General features: G+C 42.9%; 1 protein-coding gene across 3 annotated transcripts in view; it reads left to right on the top strand.

Annotated features, from left to right (window-relative positions):
• Nucleotides 1-21149, top strand: part of TMEM178B (transmembrane protein 178B) — a 213633-nt gene that overhangs the window by 82232 nt on the left and 110252 nt on the right. Inside the window, exons 3-4 of one of the 3 annotated variants that reach the window (XM_069003154.1) lie at nt 16787-16851; nt 18612-19132. The exons of the other annotated variants lie outside the window; for them this stretch is intronic. Of the exons in view, the coding sequence (XP_068859255.1) occupies nt 16787-16851; nt 18612-18872 (326 nt within the window). The 3' untranslated portion in view covers nt 18873-19132. Of the gene's footprint in view, nt 1-16786; nt 16852-18611; nt 19133-21149 lie in introns of those variants that run through there. 3 annotated transcript variants of the gene reach the window in all.

The raw sequence follows: 21149 nt of genomic DNA, 5'->3' as shown, positions 1-21149 counted from the left end.
TTTTTCTTTCTCAAGAAAAGAGAGTGCTTTCCACATCATTTTGTCAAAAATCCAATTATCTGTTTAAAAAGATGTTTCAACAAAATTTTTTTTGTAATTTCTGAGTAATGCTGCGTTAAAAGGCTCCGACTTTAAAACATAATTTTTTTTACATACTTTCCAGCAAGCTGTAATAGTATATATAAACAACCAGATGCTTTGAAGAGCTGAGAGGGACTACACAGACTTTATTTCAGATTTACTTTTGTAACTTTTTCTGGGATTTTGTTTTGAGGTGGTCAAGATAATACAGCACTATCCTGAATCCAGGATGATGTGTGCATTTTATGGTAGGGTACAGTGCTGGATCCCCTGAGCAACATGAATTCTATTCATTCCACGTGGTACAGTGCAGTGAAAAACCCGTTGGAAGCATCACCTTGCACCTGGGGCAGCAGAAGTGCCTCCCTGAGGCGCTGTGCCAGCACTGAGGAGCTCCCAAACACCGGGAGCTGAGCTCTGTCCCCTGCTGCCTCCGCCACCTCTGCGTGATGCTCCAGTGTTTCTATTTCTGAGTTTCAGCTTCTCGCTATCCCTGGGATGGATTTACCCTTAAGCTTTCTCCTCCAATTAGGCTGTTTCTAGATTGCCATATATCAGGCCTGTCAGAGCCTTTAAATCCCTCTTCTAGGTCACCTTCTTGCCTTTCCCCAAGGGAGTATAGCAAACCGTACCTCCCACTGAGCTTTCCTACACATATGCTAATGAGATGCTATTAGTGCCACCTTCTTCCCCAGAGAGTAGGATAGAATAATGGTTTTGGGAAGTAGGTATTTCTGGCTTCTTCCCTGGCTCTGATTTTCCTCTTCCAGTGGTTTTTACCAGCTCAGTTGCTATCTCTGGGTGTCTGTAATGCTAAAATTGAAATGATAACACTTCCCTACCTGACAGGCTGGAGGCGAGAAGTGGTTGTAAGGATTAGTTACCTAAGGGCTATAGCATGCCAAATGTTATTAATAATGCAAAGCAAGAAATGTTCTGAAACAGAAATGAAATTCTTGCTTTTTGCTTCAAAGGAGAGGTTTACCAGAACACTGTAAAGACCCTGCTTTCTAGTCAGGTGGATTAGCTGATGTCTTACATTTGTACAGATGTACATGAAATAGTGGGAGAGTGGCAGGCCTTGAAGTGTCTCCCACATCTGGGTCACTCTGCAGTGTTCAGCACACTACTGAGTGAGAGGAGGTGACTCCTGCCCATGAGGTGCACCTGCCAAAAGGGTCCTAGGTTGTTTTCTTAATTTGCTTAGATAATTACATGTATCCTTCATTTTTAAGAGCATCTCCTAGAAAGGCCAGTAGAAACATGATAGAGGAAAAGACTTGTACTTCTGTGCAGTGTAGGGGTAAAGCAGAGATAAGAGGAAGGAAGGACAGCAAAGGACAGAAAAGGAGCCAGTGACTATGTAGAGTGAGATAGAGGGTAAAGGACAGTGCAAAAAAGAGAAGGAAGGACAGATTCAGTAGCACAAGCTAAAAATAATCAGTGAAGGGAGTGAAAATTGGTTGCAAAGGATGGTGTCAGAGTGCAGGAGACAGCAAGGAAGAGTGAGTCAGGGAATAAAGAGGAGAGGAGGAAAATGCGTTTATTATCTCTTTTTATCTGACAGTACTGAAAGTGGTGTAAAACAGCAATTACCCTCCTTCATGCAAGTCTCTGCTTAAAAAGTGGTGAGGAAATGAATATGATTTCTGATGAGATACAGCCCTCTGTTCTGCCATGGCTTGTGTGCTGGAGCAGTTCCTGCCTCTCTGCTGGTTCTCCTCTCTCCCAGCTGAGCTGCTAGCATGCCCATCACCTCCCTGCTAATATCATGCAATGTTCAGAACGGGTCTTATCCATGCCAAAAAGGGCAACACAGCAAGCACTGGAAGTGCTCATAGGAAGCACCTAGGAGAGGGTTGCTTGATTAATTGTTTCTATTCATTAAAAAAACCCCCAAAACCTACATGCTGCCTATTACATCTCTGTTTAGGTAACATCTGGAAGCATAAGGGATTGGGTTCTTGCCTCTGAGCTACTTCCTTCAGCACTGACACCTGTGGACCTTGGGGGATTTCTCTGGACAAAATCTCGTTTTGCTGTGCTGCAGCCCCACTCCCTGTCACGCTCATTAACACTCTCTGCAAGAGGTACCATGTACTGCCACGTCCCTGTTGGAGCTATCACAGCCATCTGTGGTCCTTGTGTTTGCCTCTGCTGAAAGCAGGCAGTGCTGTGCCAGCAACCAGCTTCACTCCTACCAAAGTCACTGGTGAATTGGAAGAGTGCAGCACACAAGCTCCAACCAGGAAATAGCAGGGAAAAATGATTTGGTAGCCTGGCAGGAGTTGGGGTAGTCCTAGAAGCTGCTCTGGGGTTATCTTTCACCCTAGAAGCCACTTCTAGTGCAACTCCTTGTGTCCCTGGCACATTCCTTATGATGGGATTGGAAAGGGTTGATTCCTCTGCCAACCCACTGGTTTAGCACTGGGCAGTCAGTCTCTTACTCCCTCATTTCTCTTCCATCACTCCAGCAAACCAGTGCAGCAATCTGGGCATTCTGAAAGTGGGGTCCCTGTTCCTTTTTTTTCAGTGCAATAGGCTTTGACCTTTGTTGAATGGAGACAGTGGTGTAGTAGAAATATAGATCCAGCTGCTGATTCCATAATTTTGTTTAATTTTCAAGGATGAGGAACTTCAGCTTCTGTTCAGCCCTGAGGTAATGGGTGTCAATCACTACCACTTGATAAGCTGGACAGATATCGTTGCTATCAGATCCACTGCATTTTAAACCATGCTGATAACATACCTTGCTGACAATCAGGATACCAGGGAACCAGGATCATAAAAAAGCATTACCTTCCTAGAAATGAGCAGGAAGGAGAGGCAGTGTGCAGGCTTGATTTTAGTCTCAAGTTCCAGATTCCATCACTGATGCCTGCTGATGTGGCTGCGTGCAATCCATGTAACTGCAGCACCTCAGCTGTTTCTGTAGAATTGGGATAAATGCTGCTTCCCTGATTGATGTTGTTACAAGGTATTTAAATACTATGTAAATGAAGGTCCTGTAAATAATGCAGAAGTGTAGATGAGCATAACTGGGGAAGGATGAGCAGAATGAAAAGAAGTTCAACCTGAAGCAGAATTCCAGTCTGCTGAGTGAATATATATGAGAAAGTCCATAAACTGTAGTTATTTTGAGTTGATTAGACATAAACCTCTACTGCTAAATAAATTTAAATATTTATGAAGTTGGTTCAGTTTCATTTTCTGACATTTGTGTTATTACCAAAGAAATATGTCTCTAAAAGCATGCCTTAGGTTCACACCCTGTATTTTAACCCTGTATTTTGATCTAGGCCTGCTTCTGAATTGTAGGGACTGAATTCTGCTGTCAGGTACATGAGCACAGCTCTCTAGGGCATTGGTCAGAACTGGAGCTGGAGAGCTAAATTTGCTCTAAACATTCAAATATCTAAATACCTAAAAAATTTGCTCAATATATTTTTCATAATGGCAGACTTGTAAAAATAACATTTTAAAAGTCTGTTCTTATTTTGTTGAATAGAAACAGCATTTGGTGATGATGCACTTTTTACTGCTGAGGGAACTCAAAGACTGAGGAACTTTAACAGTCTGTAGTTTCCAGAAATGCACTAACTTCAAGTTGAAGTTGCAGCTCTGCTTATGAAATGGGCAGGTGGTGTGATGAGCCTTGTCCTGTGTGGAAGGGGGAGCTCTGTGGTCTCAGAGCTTGCCAGGACATGGCAGAAAGCTGCAGTTGTTCAGTGTGTTGCAGCAGACAGAGCCCAGTTAGGAACCTACAAGAGACAAATACAGTCCATCGTGTAGAGGCAGCGCATGAAGCGTGACAGTGGGAAGCATCCTCTATGAAAGCTTCCAGTGGTACATCAAGAAGAGATCCAGGTTTTGCTGCTTTCATGTTTCACTGCAGGATCTGCCATTTCATCGAAAACTTCCCTAAAGGGAAGCTAGAAAAATCTAGCTGTGAATGTAAAGGCAAAAGCAAGTGCTTAACCATAAGCAGTCCTATGTGAACGTGATCTGAGTGTAATCTATGAACAGCACCCAAATACTCTTGATAGTGTTTTTTTAGGCATGATGGTTTCAGCATATAATTACATCAATTCTTGCAAGAAGAGATGATGTTTTTAGGAAGAGGTCATGTCTCTCCCTGGGAGAAGGGGTTGTGTGCCTGACTGCATCTTGGTGTTTCTATCAGTTGCTCTAACAAAAACCCACCTTTTCCATCAAAGTTGTTTGTCATTGCTCTGCTACTGTCACAGGTACTTCAGAAAGTCCAAGGAACAGATAGTAATGCTTATGTATGGACATAGCAGAAACCAAACTGGAATTACATTGGTATCTAAGGCTTTGAAAGAACAGGAAAATAGTTGTGTTTATCAACTGTTCAAAGGAGAAAAAACCAACAGAGGCAGCAGCGCTGGTTTCTTTTTTTCCTCCCACAAGCAACACAGCCTTAAAAGAACAAAAATAAGAGTCAGTTTAATCCCAGTGGTAAACTGCTAGCATATTCTTCAGTCTGATTTCTTACCTACATGAATGAAATACACAGTGATGGTAAATATGCAACACTTGAGACTGAATTTTGGATTATGACTGGACAGCTAGAGAGAAAGGCTCTGAAGAGCAGCTTTATGAGCCTTAGTGAAATTCTGGCTCTTGGATGTAAAGGGAACTCTGAAACACCTGTATAACTAACTCTGAATGAGCTAATAAGTGGAGCCCGATTTTTGGCATGAAAACTAAGATTTTACTTTGCTTTTTCTTTTTTTTTTTTTTTTTTTAATATTTTCTCATATTTGTCAATTTTCTTGAGGGATGTAAATAACGTTCCCATCCTTTGCAATTATGCCATGAAGTATATGTGGGATGGAAATACATTATATGAGTGTCACTTAAAATCTTTTTCCATAATTCTTTGTTTCCAATAGGTGTAAAATTAACCTGGCTGTAATGCATTATTTGAGACACCTGCACAATGTTGGATAATATCTCCTCTGCCCTGGGAATTGGTTTGGGGTTGTTTTTTTTTTTTCCAGTTAACAGATGCTCCCTCTGCTTGTTTTGGAGCTGGAAAAGATAACACAACATAGGACCTATGTAAACAGAGAAAATTACTCTTTCAATGTTTCTTGGCAGCAGTTGTAGATTAGATGCACATGAATGTCCCCTCACAGATGTAGAGGTGATATTAAAATGAGAAGTCATGTGATACCAATTAAATACGTTGTCAGCTGGCTTCTGTTCAGTAATTTATTTTTTCTGAGTGTATTCCAGCATCTTAAAAAAATTAAATACTGACACTAAATAAAAAAGAATCAGCCTGGCAGAGTAATGCTTCCTCTCCTACCATGATATTATTCTTTTCTGCCAGGTAGTTAACATGGCCTAGAATGGTCATCATTTTGTGCTTGATCCTTTGGACAAAATGATAGGATGTGGTGCAAGTCAGGTAACTTGCAGCCATGCAAGCTTGAGATGGGAGTTATGTGTGGGAAGTCACCCTCTTTTCCCTGTGGGAAAAACTCTCTCCTACAGCTTTCAGAAGGTCTGAGATAAGAGTTAAGATATTTTTGGATATGACAGCTATTTTTATGTCCTTTTTAATAATTCTTTTCCCCCCAGTTTTAACAGCTCCCTCTGAGCCCTCTGTGGTTGGAGTGGTTATAACTAAGGCACCTGGTGCTTGTGCTGAAAAAATGAGTAACACAGTCCTAGCAGCACTTTAGAAAGCTCTTTGTATTGTTCTAAAAAGACCTTTTTTATCGTGGAGCATATAGAGAATATATGATAGCATAAAGTTTTGGAAGTAGGCTATGAAGCCTTCTTAGTATGGAACAGAGGCACTGCAGTTTGTGATGTTGTCACTTGAAGTCCTGTGATGTGCATGTTTCTATCTGTAGCGTGCTGTTTCCTGCCACTCTTCCTTCCTCTCTGCCATCTCCTCACTGCTGCCAGACCAAACCTTGGGTGCCTGTACAGTGACTTGGATCAAGGAGCTGATTCTACTTCATAAGGACCCACAGAGGGGGAAAAAATGCTTAATTTTCTTCTGAATCAGCTTCCCAGCCCAGATCACCAGAGGCCCACAGCCCATGTGATGTGCAGTGGGGCAGTGAGTGGTGTGAGAGCTGGGGAAGTGGCTTTGCTGTGTCAAGGCAGGGCTGCTCATACACGTGGGCCTCTGAATTGGTGTTGTTTTGCCATCTCTGCACACAGTTTTTCACTGGGATAACTAATCAGATGAACAAGGGAAAAGGCATAAAGACCCATACACGAACATGACAGTTTTAAATTAAATGAAATGTTGAGCCCACATAATGGAGCCACTTTCAGTAAAGGATTACAGCCACTTACTGCCCCTAAACCAAGACATTTACTTTCATGCCTATGAACCAGTAGGACACACAAAAAATTCAGTTTAGCCTTCTGTGTAACCTCTGCCGGGCAGACAAATTCATTTAATCTTCTTCTTGAAGCTAAGTCTGTTCCACACTTCCCTTTTTGACTATTAAATATGAAGGGACATGTTGACTTGAGATGTTTTCCTGTCCATATCCTCCAACTTTCACAAGGGGCAAAGCCACAGAGCCTTTTAGGGCAAGGCACTGCCCTCACTCCAGCATCGCATCCTTCCTCTGTGCCATGAGCAAAAGGCTGTTGAAGGTTGCAGAAGAGGAACTCCACCCTGTAGAGCTTGCACATGTCTGGGTTGTTAGTGGCTAATCTGTGTCTTGTAAGTCACCAGGAGACTTGCTCCATAAACCTGAGTTGTGCTTAGGATAAATTCCTGACAAAATCTGTAGATATTCCATTCTGCTTGTTTTCTGTAGGGAGTCATCTGAACTATTTTTCTCTGGTGAGAGACATTGAAACAAGCTCTACCTGACTTAACAGTATTCTCACTGTCTACAGTGTTTCTCACTAAAGCTTTGAATTCATTTCAGCATTATGTATATATGTGTCTATTAAACCTTTTTGTACGTGTACGTATTTATTAATATGGCACATGGGTATGCAAATGTAAGTGGAAGGACAATGTGTAATAAAAGATCAGATTGTGCATCTGGAAGAGGATTTGATCTATTTTCTACACTTTATTGCACTCTGTAGATTTTTTTAGCTATTGCTGAGAGGTGCTAGAGCCCTGAGCCTGATTTAGGCACCTTCTAAAACTGCTGTAAGCTTTGGCAGTCTTTGCTGCCATCCTCATCCTCCCTTTGGTGTCCTTTTTTATAGCTTTCAGTAAGGAGAATAACCATAATAAAAGCCACTACAGCTTTCTCTTCTCCCTCCTCTGGCTGCAAACCTTTTGAGGCTCAGAGGCTGTGTGGATTTTTTTTCCTAACCTGCTGCCGATTGTTTGCACCCTTGAGATACGTGAGGCTTTGCATCTCTTCCCAGCAGAATTCCCACAAAATGTAGGGAATCCTTACACTTGCAAGTCTATTGTATATGAGAGCTGCTGTGTAGCATTTTCTATCTGGTAAGCTCAAGATCACGTGGAGACCTCTCACACAGTGTGTATGGGGGTGCAGGTGTGTCCTGTATGCACTGAGGGAATTTGGTCAATTGCATTACTCCATCCATTTTAAGGTTCTTACTCTCTTTCTCTTGCCTCTGTCTTCTCTCTTATAAAAGGGACAAAAAATTTCTGGCTTCTTTAGAAGGTCCTTTAAAATGTTAGTTTAGGATTTTCCTTTTTAAGCATACACATGTACTGCCTGTTATTTCATGTTTGTCTTTTTGAGATTTTTCAAATCTGAGTTACACAGATTTTTGACTGATGACTGTTTTACTGGCACATGGATATTTGACAGTGAAACAAGAACTATATTAATATATTAATGAGAGAGTTAAGAGTGAAGAAGGTGTATGAAGGGGTGAAGAGACAACCAATGCATCAATTCAGCCTTTTTTAGGGTCAGGTGGGCTTACTCTTCCTATCCCTAAAGCTTGCTTGGAGACATGTTTGGGCTGAGCGGGGTTTGGGGGAGAGGGAGGTAGTGTCTACCTAGGAAAGATTGTTTAGGCATATGCAGGAAAAGGAGGAAATGTGGGGACAGAGTTCATTTTTTGTTTTCTGGAGAATTAATAGCCAAGTCACAGATAACCAAAGAAAACTTTTCCTGCTTTTGAGACTTGGCTTTTTACCTTCACTGATGGCAGAACTGGAGTTAATGTTACCTTTGCTCTCTGGTAGGGACGTCTGCTGGCCCACAGCAGGGCAGAGGCCGGAAGGGTTGGTGCTGAGCAGGCAGGTGTGTTTTCACAGCAGCAGAACTGGACATCGTGTAGGCTGTAAAGGTTTGTGAGGCTTTCATCTTAGGGCAGCAATGAGCTCCATTTGCTAATTGAAAGAGTCAGAATTCAGGTTTCTGTATGGAGGTGAAATGGAATCTCTAAGGCCATGTTAATTTGGGATTTAGTGCCATGCCAGTAGCTTAAAATAACAGAGCATAACCAAAGCATATGTGCACCCATTCATCCAGTGCTGATCTTGAGGAGGAAAAGTAATCCTAGGACATCTTTGGAACCACCACTGTATCCTAAAACTACTTTTGATGAATGAAATTGAATAAGATATACAAGTCTGTTTCCTTTTGCTTTTGCATGGCTGTCTTTCTACGTACTGATGAGGTATTTATACGCAAGGTCTTTGTTCCCTGTTTGCTGCTGGTTTATATTAACTCCCTGGATCTTCACAATCTCAGATGAGGAAGGTGCTGGCCTTAAAAAAAAAAAGCTTTCTCCACAGTATGTGTACAGTTCTAGGGCTTGAATTTTGCGTGTGGTCCTGGGCTTTAATCAGAATTGATTAGAGATGCCTTTAATGCTGTGCCACACTGCAGCACAAGGTTTTATGGAAGGTGGGCAGTGAGAAGAGCATCTCTTGCTACCTGGGGTAAACACAGCCTGCCCTGCGTTGTCAGATATTTCCACCTCATGTTGCTGCCCAAATTCGTGTCGTTTGTCCTGGTCCCTGGGGCATCTCTGTGTGAAACAGGAGCTGTGTTTGCTTGGGTGCATGTCTGATGAGTTGTCTGAACGGGGGGGAACTAGATCTTTTTGAGACCTAGAGCCTCGAGCCACCGCTTATGGGAATGACAGGGATTGTGTTACTGCTCACCCACACTGGCGTTTTGCTCACGGTCCTGAGTGTGCCTGCTCGGGCCCCAGCACAGATGCAGTATGATGAGCACCATTTCTGCATTTGTTGATTAGCCTGGCTTTTTACGTGGTGTGAGTGATTCCAAAGCACCACGAGATGGCAGTGCATTTGCTCTGCTGCAGGCAACGCGCAAAACATTTTCCGAAGGGAAAATGGGTGCACTTCACTCATAGGGACTGCCTATGTACCACATGCCCATAGTATTGCTGCTTCAGAGTCAAGTGAAAACCTATCGTCGTGCTTCCCCTGAAAGCTGGTAATGAATCTGCCCCTGGCAGGGCTTGTTGTGCTCCCTTATTCTGCTGGGGTACAGGTAGAGAGGAGGGGAAGGTTTGCAGAGGGATATTAAGAAGTGGCAAAGCTTGCTTTGAATATTTGTTTCTTGTACTGCCGGGCTATCCTGGCTAGCAAGAAGGTGCTCTCTTCCTTCAGCACTGTTTCTTCAAGGGCTCCCCTGCAACATACAGACAGTGTCTTCTCAACAGATGTTTTGGAAAATTGTCTGCAGTCCCCTTTTGAAGGGGCTTTGTGCTCCTTTCTCTGTGTGCTTGCAACCCTTTAATGACGACTTAAGTTGTTCTTTCCTTCCCTGCTCCTTTCTGGCTGGCATTTGTAATTGTTCCTTGTCTCTTTGAGTTTCTTTGCTGCTGCTGGTATTAGTTGACTTCACTGTACAGTCCCTTTAGCAGGAACTGTAACAAGGAGTCCCAGAGTGGCTTTTGAAATGTGTTCTTTTGCATGACAAGTACAGGGCTTCAGTCTTTGTCCTATTCCCAGGCAAAGATGACTTTGCCAGTGGAGCAAACTGGGGCCAATGCCCATTGCTGAATACAACTTTGGAGCACCACAAGTTTAACAGCAGAGCAGGGAGATGACCAAGTGGTGCCTTGCTGCTCTGCCATGTGTGTGCCCTGCCATGCCATCTGTTAACACTACCTAGGGCTAATCTGTTTAATTTTCAGGCCATCTAATGGTATGGCTGTATTAAGCCTGGAGAAAGTAGGTCTCTTGATTTTTAGTACAGGTCAACTCATTTTTGCTGTTCTGAAACAAGTTTAAAGCCAAGAAGTGGCTTCCAAGTTCCTGGGAAACAAAAAGTGGAATTTGGGCTCACTAATCCCTTGTGAGGATAATGGGATTTTCTCCATTTGATGCAAACGTTGAGGCTCAGGGGTATCCAGAGAACTAGTACTGAAACTGTGAATCATTTTCATCTTGTGCTCAGTCCTTTAAGATATGTATCCCTTTAAGGGGAGTACCATCCATATTAAAAATGACCCCCACACACTTCACAGAAGCTCATGGTAAATGCACTGACATGGAGTAGGATGGCCACACTCTTACTTTTAATTCAGTAGATAACTGCCCCTTCTCTGTTTTTTTTTCCCTCTTTTTCCTTATCCTATGTTCCATCTCCTCATCTCTTTATGGTTCTTTTGTCTTTCAACATCTATCTTAAGTCTTCTCTCCTCTTCTCCTTTGGTTTCCTTCTCCTCTTCCACTACTTTTGTTCTCCCTTCATGAAGATGGTCACCCAGGGGCCATGAGCAGTGGGAGCATCTCTCAGACTGGCTCACTTTGAGAGCATCTGCTTTCTCTCATTTTTTCTGCTCTCTCCTCCTGTTCTGGCACTAGCAGCATGAACAGAAGTCTGAACCTTCATCAGAGCGTAGCAGTTAGGGCTTAAGCTGCCACGTGTATTCATGAGGGTAAAGCTGAGGGAGTAGGCTACAGAGTGACAGAAATTCAAAGTCCCAATGAAAAAGATAAACAGCTGCTCTATTTTGGAGCTAAGGAAACTGAGTCCCATACAGTTTAGACATTTCACAGAATCTCATAAAACAAATCAATTGTAGGGCTGGAAGGAGCAGTTAAAAGCTAGTGTGACAGCATTGCTGATGCCAGCTACTCTGTGGTAAGATGGCAGTTGATCCCTAGCCCCCAGCTCTGGAATATGGCACTTGATATTTTCTCTCTAGACACACAAAAAACTTGGAAGACCTTTTGGAAGTTACCTATCTTCTTTCTATCCTTTCTTGCCTTTTCATTTCTCACATCAAGTTCTGTCTGTTTATGTATCATTTTCTCAGGCAGGGTTTGCTTCACAGCACTGTTTGGCCAGGCTCAGTCGGAGCAATAAATAGCTGTTTTCCAATAAGTTCCTTGTAGTCCAGCTGCAGTTTGTTGGATTTATTCTGTTTCAGTATGTTGTCCATTTATCTCCTGCACTGTGTAGTCCCCATTGTGAAGATTCCTCTGGTTTGGCATTCTTTCAGGATATGTTACTTCTTGAGCCCTGGGGTTGGAATTTACCTGACAACTTGTGCTTGGCATTAGGCCCACCCAGCACCATGGGGTGCTTTGCAGAAGCAGCATTTCCCTCAAAGCCAGAGTGTTACAAATCCATAGAGAACCAGGCTGTCCAGAGTCAGCCTGTCCAGAGCTGACCCAGGGCAGAGGACAGGCTGGCTGAGATGGCAGATGGCCTGATTTTCTTCAGAAGTGGTGAGGAGCTCTCCCATCCTGCCCCTGCCTCTATTTTGCAATGCCTTTTAGGAGCTCTTCCTGGCTCTGCACCTCCAGCCCCTGCCTTGCTATACTTTATTCCAGTGACATCTTCTAGCCCTCTGTCACCAAGCTAGAAGACTTCCTGGCAGTCTGCTCCACCAGCCCCAAAGCAGAGCAGACCTTTGCTCTGAGAGGCCACTGTGTAAGCAGAGCTGTGTTCAGGCAGGCTGTTTGGGAAGCCAGGGAAGGGACAGTGGGAGCTGGGATGACAACTGCTCTGAGATGTGTCTCATAATAGCAAAAAATCACAGCCCTCACCTCTGCTCCTGCTCCACTCCTGGCATGAGTGGAGCAGAATCCCTGCCCTCTGGAGACTCTGTCCCTCCTGATCCTACCCTTTCTCTGCCCTGTGTGTAAGAGTGGAGTAATGGCCAGCCCTGCCCTTTCCTCCTCTCAAGCACTTTCTAGCAGGAGAGAGTGAAAAGAGATTTGTGTTGGGGCAAAAGGTTGGAGGAGGAGACTTTATGGTAGAAGTGGGTTGCAAGCAGAAGGTTAGGGGGTCTCAGGTTAAACTAAAAAGGGTGCTGTGTCCCAGAGGATGGGGATAGGGGGAGAGAGTCAAGGGGAAGTGCAGAATGTGTACAAATAAAGGGATTTCCTCAAACTCCTTTCTTTTCTCTTGGCTCCTAGGTTCACTATGTCCAAAGAGCTTTCATCTCATTCCCAGCCTTCTTTACCCCTCTGGTATCCACTGCTTCTCACTCCCCAACCCCAAACTTTCTCTGTTGTTGCTCAAAATGTACATTTTACCTACACAGCCAAAAAACTTTGAAGAAGCTCTGTTCTATTGTATATCCCAACATCAGTCTTCCTATTCTGTGCTGTGTGTCTGTGGTTCATCACAGAGCTGTGATTTTTAGGAAGTTGTACTCATGGACTTGCTTCCTCTACTAAATACTGAGCTGTGTGTAAGGTCTCCAGTGGGGAAAGCAAGGTCATTAGCAAACTGCTGTTCAGAAAAGATATTTAAACTTGTGCCTTGCAAATACCTAAGGTTGTAATGCTGGGTACGCAAGACAGATCCAAACCAAAAAGCTTCCTTCAATTGGTTTAAAGCTTGAGAAAGTACTTCCTGCATTGCAGACAAAATGCAGGCATTCAGGAAGAAGCAATTATAAAGATTTTAGAAAGCAGTGATAGCCTAAATCCTATGTTGTTGCATAGATACTTCTTTTTACCACCTGGTCAAGTTTTGCATCAGAAAATGTAGTATCTGTGATCTTGGGCGATATTAGCCTTTTGGCATCTCTTGATGTTGGCAATGCTGAGGCAAATGTTCAGTGGCTGTTACTGTGTCCTTCCTGTGCAGTGTTGCTTTTTGACTGTCCTACAAACCTTTTGGGTCCACTGGCAATAGAATGTTCAAGCTTGCCTGTGATAGTTCAAAGCAGTTCTGAAAATAGGGGAACTATAATTTCTGATCTTCTTGAAGGACACTGGTGTGTGTCCAGAGTTCAGCCTGTTTCAGCCTGTGTCAGGATCAAGTACATAACCTGGTGGGCCAGCAGCAGCTTATAACTGCTTTGTACAACTGAATGAAGATGCAGAATCTTTAAAAAATAGGTTACTCTCCTTCAAATGCTGTATAATTGATATTAGAAAGTAAGATAATATGCAAGCAGCCTTCTTTACACAGCTGAACCCACACATCATAACTACAACCGCCCAATTCCCCAAACTTCTAAATAGCCTGATTGCAATCCTATCCACTAATGACTCTTACAGTTTCCCTGGATTTAGACTTATGATAAATAACCTTTCACATTTTTTCAAGTCTTTATAACAGCTTCCAGAAAATAACCAGACTTCACATGTAAGAAATCAACAGGAAAGTACCTTGTAAAATGTAAATGCATTTTAAAAAAAAAGTCATAGTTCATAAACCAATAAAAACAAAACTCAAAACTGAGGTGGTTATCCCTTTACATGTCACCTTCAGGGTTCTGAGCTGTGATGAAAGGTACTTTTCCCTTCTTAATAAGAATATGTTTATTCCATGGGCAGAATGCAGTTTATGAACTCCTTAGCTATTTATTTCCTGGGGCTTGAATTGAACCAGATCATATTTGTTCTCCAGTTTCACACCTTGATTTTTTTCTAAGGAAGTCACTGTTCTTCCTATCTGTGATGAAAATTACAAAAAAGAGTCATCAGTTGCCACCTGAGTCTGAAGGCAACCATGCAGCCATAGCTTGTGGACACGTCAGGAGGTGTCTTGGTGATGTGCAGATCTGATGGCTGCTTACTAAAACTTCAGTGGTAACATCGTGAGTCACTGCACTGCTGGTCAGCAGCTGGTGCAGTAAAGGGATGAACATTATGGGTGCTTTTTTGTCATTGTTATTTTTTTTTCCTCTGCCATGAGGAGAGGAAGCTTTTTGTTTCAGCTGGCATATCAGGATCACCTAGCACCCCAGGGAGGAATTTTCCTACACACAGGCCAGCTTTAAATATTCCTTTCCTGCCTCTGAAACTGTCCCATGCGATGCCTGACAGAACAAGGATGAAAGCCGTTATAACAACTCCAGAATTTGTGGGTGGTGCTTTTTGTGTTGTTGTGTCGAGTACATTAGTACTTAGTTCCAAGTTAGATTAGTATTGTACTTTGTGACTGATGCCTGAGAAAATATCACTGCTTGTTTGTCCCAAGATGTTATCCATGTTTTATGGATGAATAAATACTTTGTTGACATTTAGAAATGTTAACCATTGCTTAAGTCAAAATGTCTTCATTTTGTGATTTTTACAAGCCTTTGAATATTTTATAAAGCATTTAATTTCATTTTTGTTGGTGCATAAATAAAGAGAGAGATGCTTAAAAAATATTAAATAATGATTGATCTTAAGAATTGAGTCTTTTAGTCTAGACTAGTAATTTCTGTAAGGGACTTTGCACCTGTAATGGCTTTGAAATTGTCACAAGAAAACCTTTTAGTGAAAATGTATTTTATAAAAGATCCATTAGCTCAGTACCTTTGCCTTGGTAAAAAGAAGGGATTTGTGAGTGATAATAGCTCTCGAAAATAGATGCCTTTTTTACATCAGGTTCTGTTTTAGGGAATTAGGTTTTCAGACGCTGGAAATTTTCTGAACATTTTGTTGTTCCTCATCTTTGGAAAGTGCCTGTTACAGTAGCAGGTGTCAAAATCTGTAGATTCTATTTATTGCCCTTTACAAAGCACTTATTACTGTAATATTTAGGGACTGTACATGGAGTAAGAAACATCAGGCAAGCTTTTTTGAAGGGGTTGGTGTCACCTATTATGCTGACGTCTGTAAAGTGCTGTATAACTGTGGGAAATGGACAGAGGTATCAAAAAAAATTATTTGCAGGAAAATGTAAAATATAGCTACTTAAAACTGAGCAACCCAGGGCTGTGACCACATCAGATATTGCTGGGGAAATACCCATGCTGTGACATGTAGCTGCACCCTATGTCTTAATTCCCTCTGTCCCCAGTTCATGTGTCCCTGGCAGGTATCCCCACATGTTTTGCAGAGATGAGCATGCTAATACTGGATCTGCTTCCCCCTGTGATACTTGTCCTTCGAGTGAAAGAAGTACTGCTATTGTCTCCAGCATGGAGGAAAAGGGTTTAGTTGTTGCTCGGGGGAATTGCTGCCTGGGTGGCCCTGGCAGTGCCATGTTCCTCCTCCTGTGCAGTGGCTGGGTGCTCTGTGTGAGCACATGGCTGGATCACCATGCAATGGGTGAGCAGCTGGCTCACGACTCGGGCACAAAGGGCTGCTCTGAATGGGGTGACATCAGACTGGGGACCTCTCACCAGTGGGGCTCTGCAGGGCTCCATCCTCGGCCCTGTGCTCTTCAACGTCTTCATTAATGACTTGGATGCGGGGCTGGAAGGGATACTGAGCAAGTTTGCAGACAGTACAGAATTGGGAGGAGCTGTTGATTCTCTGGAGAGCAGGGAGGCCCTGCAGAGAGACCTTGACAAATTCGGGGACTGGGCAATCACCAATCAGATGTAATTCAACAAGGGAAAGTGCCAGATTCTGCACATTCCTGAAGCAGAGTACTTCCCCCTGATGGTTGGCTCTTGCAAAGGCTTTATGGACAGGCAGAATTTTCCAGTAACTAAAGGTGATGCTTCTGCCCACACCACAGCATCCTGCAGCTTATTTAGGGAAAAAAAAAAACCCTAAAAAGCAAAATACAAAAAACCCCTAGACAAACCCTCTTCCCCCTCCACCCTCTAAAACACCTCCATAAACAGATGCCCTGGTAAGCAAATTAAGCAAGTTTAATAGCATCATATGTTAGTGGAAACTCCTGTAAGCATTACTTTATAAATTAAAGGGGTTTGGTTTCTTTTTTCCCCCCACAGAAGTCTTTAAGACAATTTCACTTCTAAATGAAAATTTCCTTTTAAAACTTTTCATCTATTTTTGGAATTATTTTAAAAGTTGACATTAAGAGTTATCAGTGAAACTAAAAGTTAACTTCATCTAGTTTTAACGACACTGATTTATGTGTATATTTGTAAGTTTTTAATCCAGGGGGTGTCACATGTTGACCCTTCATGAACCTGAATCTAGTGCTTGAAGTTCCTTCCAATTTAATGAGATGAAAATAATCTTGACACTGATGTTATCTGGATGGGTGGTTAAGATAGTAAATATTAGATTGTCTCTTTTAGCTCACCAAACATTCTATTTTATGCCCACAGAAGAACTGTAGTCCAGTCTGCTGTAGAAATACCAGCAGTGACACAATCCCAGTATAGTGTAAGGGTCCCCTGAAATAATGTCTGCTTGACATAGTTTCTGTCTTCCTGCCTTCCCTCCAGGCTGGATCAATGGGTTGAGAGCAGGTGGTCACTTAGGCCCCATAGTCCTGCACGGAATTGACTGTGATGATGAAGTGGACCTTCATTTTTGTATTGAAGGCTGATGCTAATTCCTCTTCCCCATTAAGAAACTGCCACCAAAGAGCAAACTTATTTCCTTGTGTTTTGACAGAAGATGAACAATTGCATTTGCAGAAGCAATTTGGGAGAGTGTCAAAGCTGTCAGCACAACCAGAGGTATCTTTCACTGTGTGTGTTCATGTACACAAGCTTTGCATTTTGAAGGTATCAGCTTTTTCCTTCCCATGTGATCTGGTATTTGTGGAAGGATGGACATATACAGGACTGCAAGGAGTGACTGCAAGTCACTGGCCAGACTCCTGGTTTTTTTTTTTTTGGTAGCTTTAGAGGTGAGAGGATTCTCAGTGGCTGACAACAGATTTATCTTCAGGGAAAATGGCTGGGGGATAGATTGTGATCCCTTGCTGCCTTGTGCCATCTGTGGTCCTGTACATCACTGCAAAAGGGACTTTACAGTGCCACCATTTTGATCTGGTGGCATTCTGCAAGGCCCAGTGAATGGCTCTGCGTGGTGCCAGGACAGTCTGGTTTTCTTTTTAAATAAACTCTTTTAGTATTACGCTGTACAGGAAAGAGCTTCACCAGGATTTCAGGGGCCATTGGTTCAGCTTGGTCTCCCTTTTGATGCACAGTACAGGACATCTTTGGGACACCAGAGGTGATCCTGTGCCTCTCTTTGCTGCAGGTGATGGTGGAGCTGTTTGGGTCTTTCACTTGTCCTAGGGAAGTTCTCAGCAAGTGGGTTGTGCACAAGGGAGGGCGGGTGTGTTGTGCTTGCTTTGAGGTGGGTGTGTGTGTCCAAGGTGAGCTGTGCTTGCACTGGAGCTGGCATATTTGTGGCAGCAGACAGGGTTGGGGGATGTGATTGATTTAGGCTAAACACATGGAGGATGAGGGATGAGGTTCTGTATTTTCGTGGCTCTGTGAGTCGGGCTACTTGGATTCCACTCGTAATCCTCCAACTGTCCTCTGTGACCATAACCTGCTCGCACCACATCTTTGTGCCTCAGTTGTCTTGTTGATAAAAAGGGACTGCAGCTTTTTGCTCTATTGCAATGAGGATAATAAAAGTCAAAATTATTTTGAGATCCCAGGCTGAAAGCACTTATGTAAACACAAAACGTATCATTATGTTTTGTTGGAAAGCAAAAATTTGTTTTTAATTGTGCATTGTTTGAGCAATCAGTTTCTTGCAGGAATACAGATAGAGATCACAGCTTTTCACATCATTTGAAAGAGGCGGTTGGTAGCAGGGTAACAGCACATACCTTAGAAAATTCAAGCACAGTCATCTCCATGGAAAATTCTTCAGATTTTGCCCTTTTATCTTTCCTTTTCATTTCTGAGTTTCTTCCTGGCATGCCCTGCAGATAATATCCCTGCCTGAAGAGATGCCCCCCTTCCCAATACCCAAATTTTCATTTTCTCACATCAGTGGCTGTATATTAAGGAGTGGGTGGTAGAGGGAAGGATATTATTTGACAGCTAATATTGTAAATGCTGTCTAATATGGTTTGTATATGGAAACAGTAATAGCCACTGCTGCTGTGGTTTTGTTGCTGCAGGAAAAACGCAATAAACAGGACTTACAGAGGAAGATCTGGCAATGAAGAAAGGCCTTGGGATTTCATTTGTTCCTCCTGTGCTACCACTAAATCTCCCTTCTCATGTTACTGAAATAAAACATAAATCTAAACAGATCCTGGCCTGCCATGGATGTACCACATGAAGGCATTGTACATGGATAGCGGTTCCCATTCAAATTAATCTGTACTTTCCACTGTTTGTGGAAAACAATGACATGGAGTTTTATAATACCTTCCATTTCAAGTTCTCAAAGCACTCTCCAAAGACATGAGATTGCTCATCTTTATTCTTCCCTGTGATAAGTTAGCATTATTGTTCTCCTTTAACAGGTGAAGGAGATGGGTTGCTCCATAACCACTTTGGAAGCCAGTAGCAAAATGGAGAAGAATGCACATTTCTGCCCATTTGCTTTATCCATCAGGCTGTACCTTTTCCTCGCAACCTCAGCAGTGTCTCCACTGCACATCATTTATTGGTTCCCTTGCTCACAGCTCCATGTTTTCCTTCTTTGCTCTTTGCTTTCATCAAGGCGCTCAAGCATGTCAAAGATTGCAGAGCACATATTAAGGAAAAAGACTGTAAAGGAATAAGAGGCAGCTTCATGGCTTATTAAAATAAAGCAATGCATTTTTTGTGTGCCCTGGTAGTAAAAGAAGGAAACAAGATGGTGTTCCTGCTCTCCTTCCTTTGCATATGCAGGCTGTGCTCCTTGAGATCCTTGGAGGAAGGTGCTCCCTGGCTTCCAAAGCTGCTTGAATACATGGTGTGGTAACAGAACATAAATCCTGTATTTTACTACAACACCGTTTCCAGAATCACTGAGGAATATTTGATTAGCCAGAAAGTTGTATGACATAGCCTGGAGACATCATGAGTGTGTTTTTGAACTGGTCAGCTTCCTTTTCTCTGCATGTCCATTGTTCCGTGTCTGAAGGTAGGCTGAGAGAGGGCAGTGGGCTTTCTCAGCTGGTCTAGAGCTCTTTATGCTTATCACGTGTCTCATTTTCCCCAGGGATGCTTGTGTTTTTGTACAGCACCAAAGTGCTTTTCAGTGAAGCAGTTTTGAAGGTGAAGCAAACGTTTGTTCCTTAAGCCTTAACACTGTTGTGACTCGGGCAGGGCTTAACAGGTGTTTTTCTTAACTGAGTTGGCCTCTTACTGCTGGAATGAACCGCAGTATTTGCATGGTTAAGAACAGCTCACATCACAGATTGGACTCTCTACAGCTTTATGCCTGAACTTAATCTTTCTCTCCTCAATCCTGAGTGTTACCTGTCTATTGTTTAGTCTTTCCATAGTCTCTTAACATGACCAGTATCGTATCATCAGTTGCGAATCTCTGTGTCATCTGGGAAGTACAGTATCTGACTGCCTTCTCCACTTTCTTGAATCCAGTCATTGTGAAAATCTCACTGCTCAAATGTATTTGTTTTAGTAAACAAATATTTCAGCACCTCTGCTCTTCTCTCTAGCTGAGGTTTTCCTGATGACCACCTCTATTATCTGGATGATGATATGCTGCTTCTTCTGTGGCCACCTGAAGTTTGGCCCTTTAGGACTTCTTAGGATTGGAAGTCAATAGAATAAAATAAATTGAGAGAAGATGTGCTGTAACCTAATTTCTGCCTAAGTTAATTAAACCAAATTTTATTTCTCTGACTACAGTTAAACAAAATACAGTGAGAGTTTTCCACGCGTCTTCAGAAGCCCCCAAGGTTTTTTTCTTCTAATGATCTCTGTCCAAGGAGGCCCATTTGCTGCCCTTACTCAGGGTTTCTCTTGTGAGGACTTCTGCTGCTTTCTATCTGCAGTGCACCATCTGGACACTGGCTCCTCTCCTGACTTGCAACATTTGAACCTCGGAAACCCTTCAGTAGAGGCAGCTGTGATCTGGCCAGTCCCCAGCTCTTGCTGAGAGGGTCACTTTTGTTGGTTTTTTAAATTTCATTCTGTGGAAAGGGTTGACTGCCTTTACTGACAAGTCTGAAAGATCACAACCATTGTTTTTAGTGTTGTGGTTGATCATTTTCAGATGGCACCCCTGTGTTCATCCTTGGCTCATTTGCCCCTTCCCTTGGCTGGATTGAAGAGTGTCTAATTCAGCCTGGCAGTGCTGAGTGTGCCTGTGTAAGGCTCTACAGCTGTACCGCTTGTGCCTACTCCAAATATTTGTTCATCCTAGTGTGTAACTTCTCTCAGTGTATGACTGGTTGCAGAAGGGTTAACTAGATGCAGGCTTAGTCTATTTGTACATGAGATTCAGAGGCCCAGATGGTGTGCTTAATTACTCTGGCCAGCTCTGGCACTATCCCACTCCTGAGGGAATTAAATGAGGAATGGTATGTCAGAGACTGTTCCTTTTCGTTCTCCCCAGAGCACTTTGGTGTTACAAGCTCCACAACACATTAGGCCTAGCTCAAACATCCCCAGGACAAAGTGGCTTTGGGGTGCTGGCTGGCCCTTAGCTTCGCAGCTGGGCTTTTACACACTCTGTGTGCCATCAGGACTGCCCTGGGAGTGCCTCATTACAAGTGACTCCAGGACACCATTTTCTTTGCTGGAGCAGTCAAATTCCAATCCATGAGTATGGCTGTAATGCTCACAGCTCATAGAGCCTCGAATGCATGATCAAAGCTTGCTCTACAAGGTTTATTTTTAATCCTGTCACCCTGTTCCTTGGTATCACATGCATGGAAACACTGTCTTGGTGGCTTTCTTGGCAACATACCTGCCTTTGGACAGAACTTAGAGGGCTGATCCCCATTTGCTGTCAGGAGGGAAAACCCAAACCACATCCCCAGGATGTACAGTCTCTATTTTTGCTCCTTGTGTGTGTGTGTCTGCAGAGCGAGGCTGAACATCAGAGG

The sequence above is a fragment of the Aphelocoma coerulescens genome, chromosome 1A (genome assembly GCF_041296385.1).
Source record: "Aphelocoma coerulescens isolate FSJ_1873_10779 chromosome 1A, UR_Acoe_1.0, whole genome shotgun sequence".
Lineage (NCBI taxonomy): Eukaryota > Metazoa > Chordata > Aves > Passeriformes > Corvidae > Aphelocoma > Aphelocoma coerulescens.
This window is presented reverse-complemented; position numbering and strand designations above follow the sequence as displayed.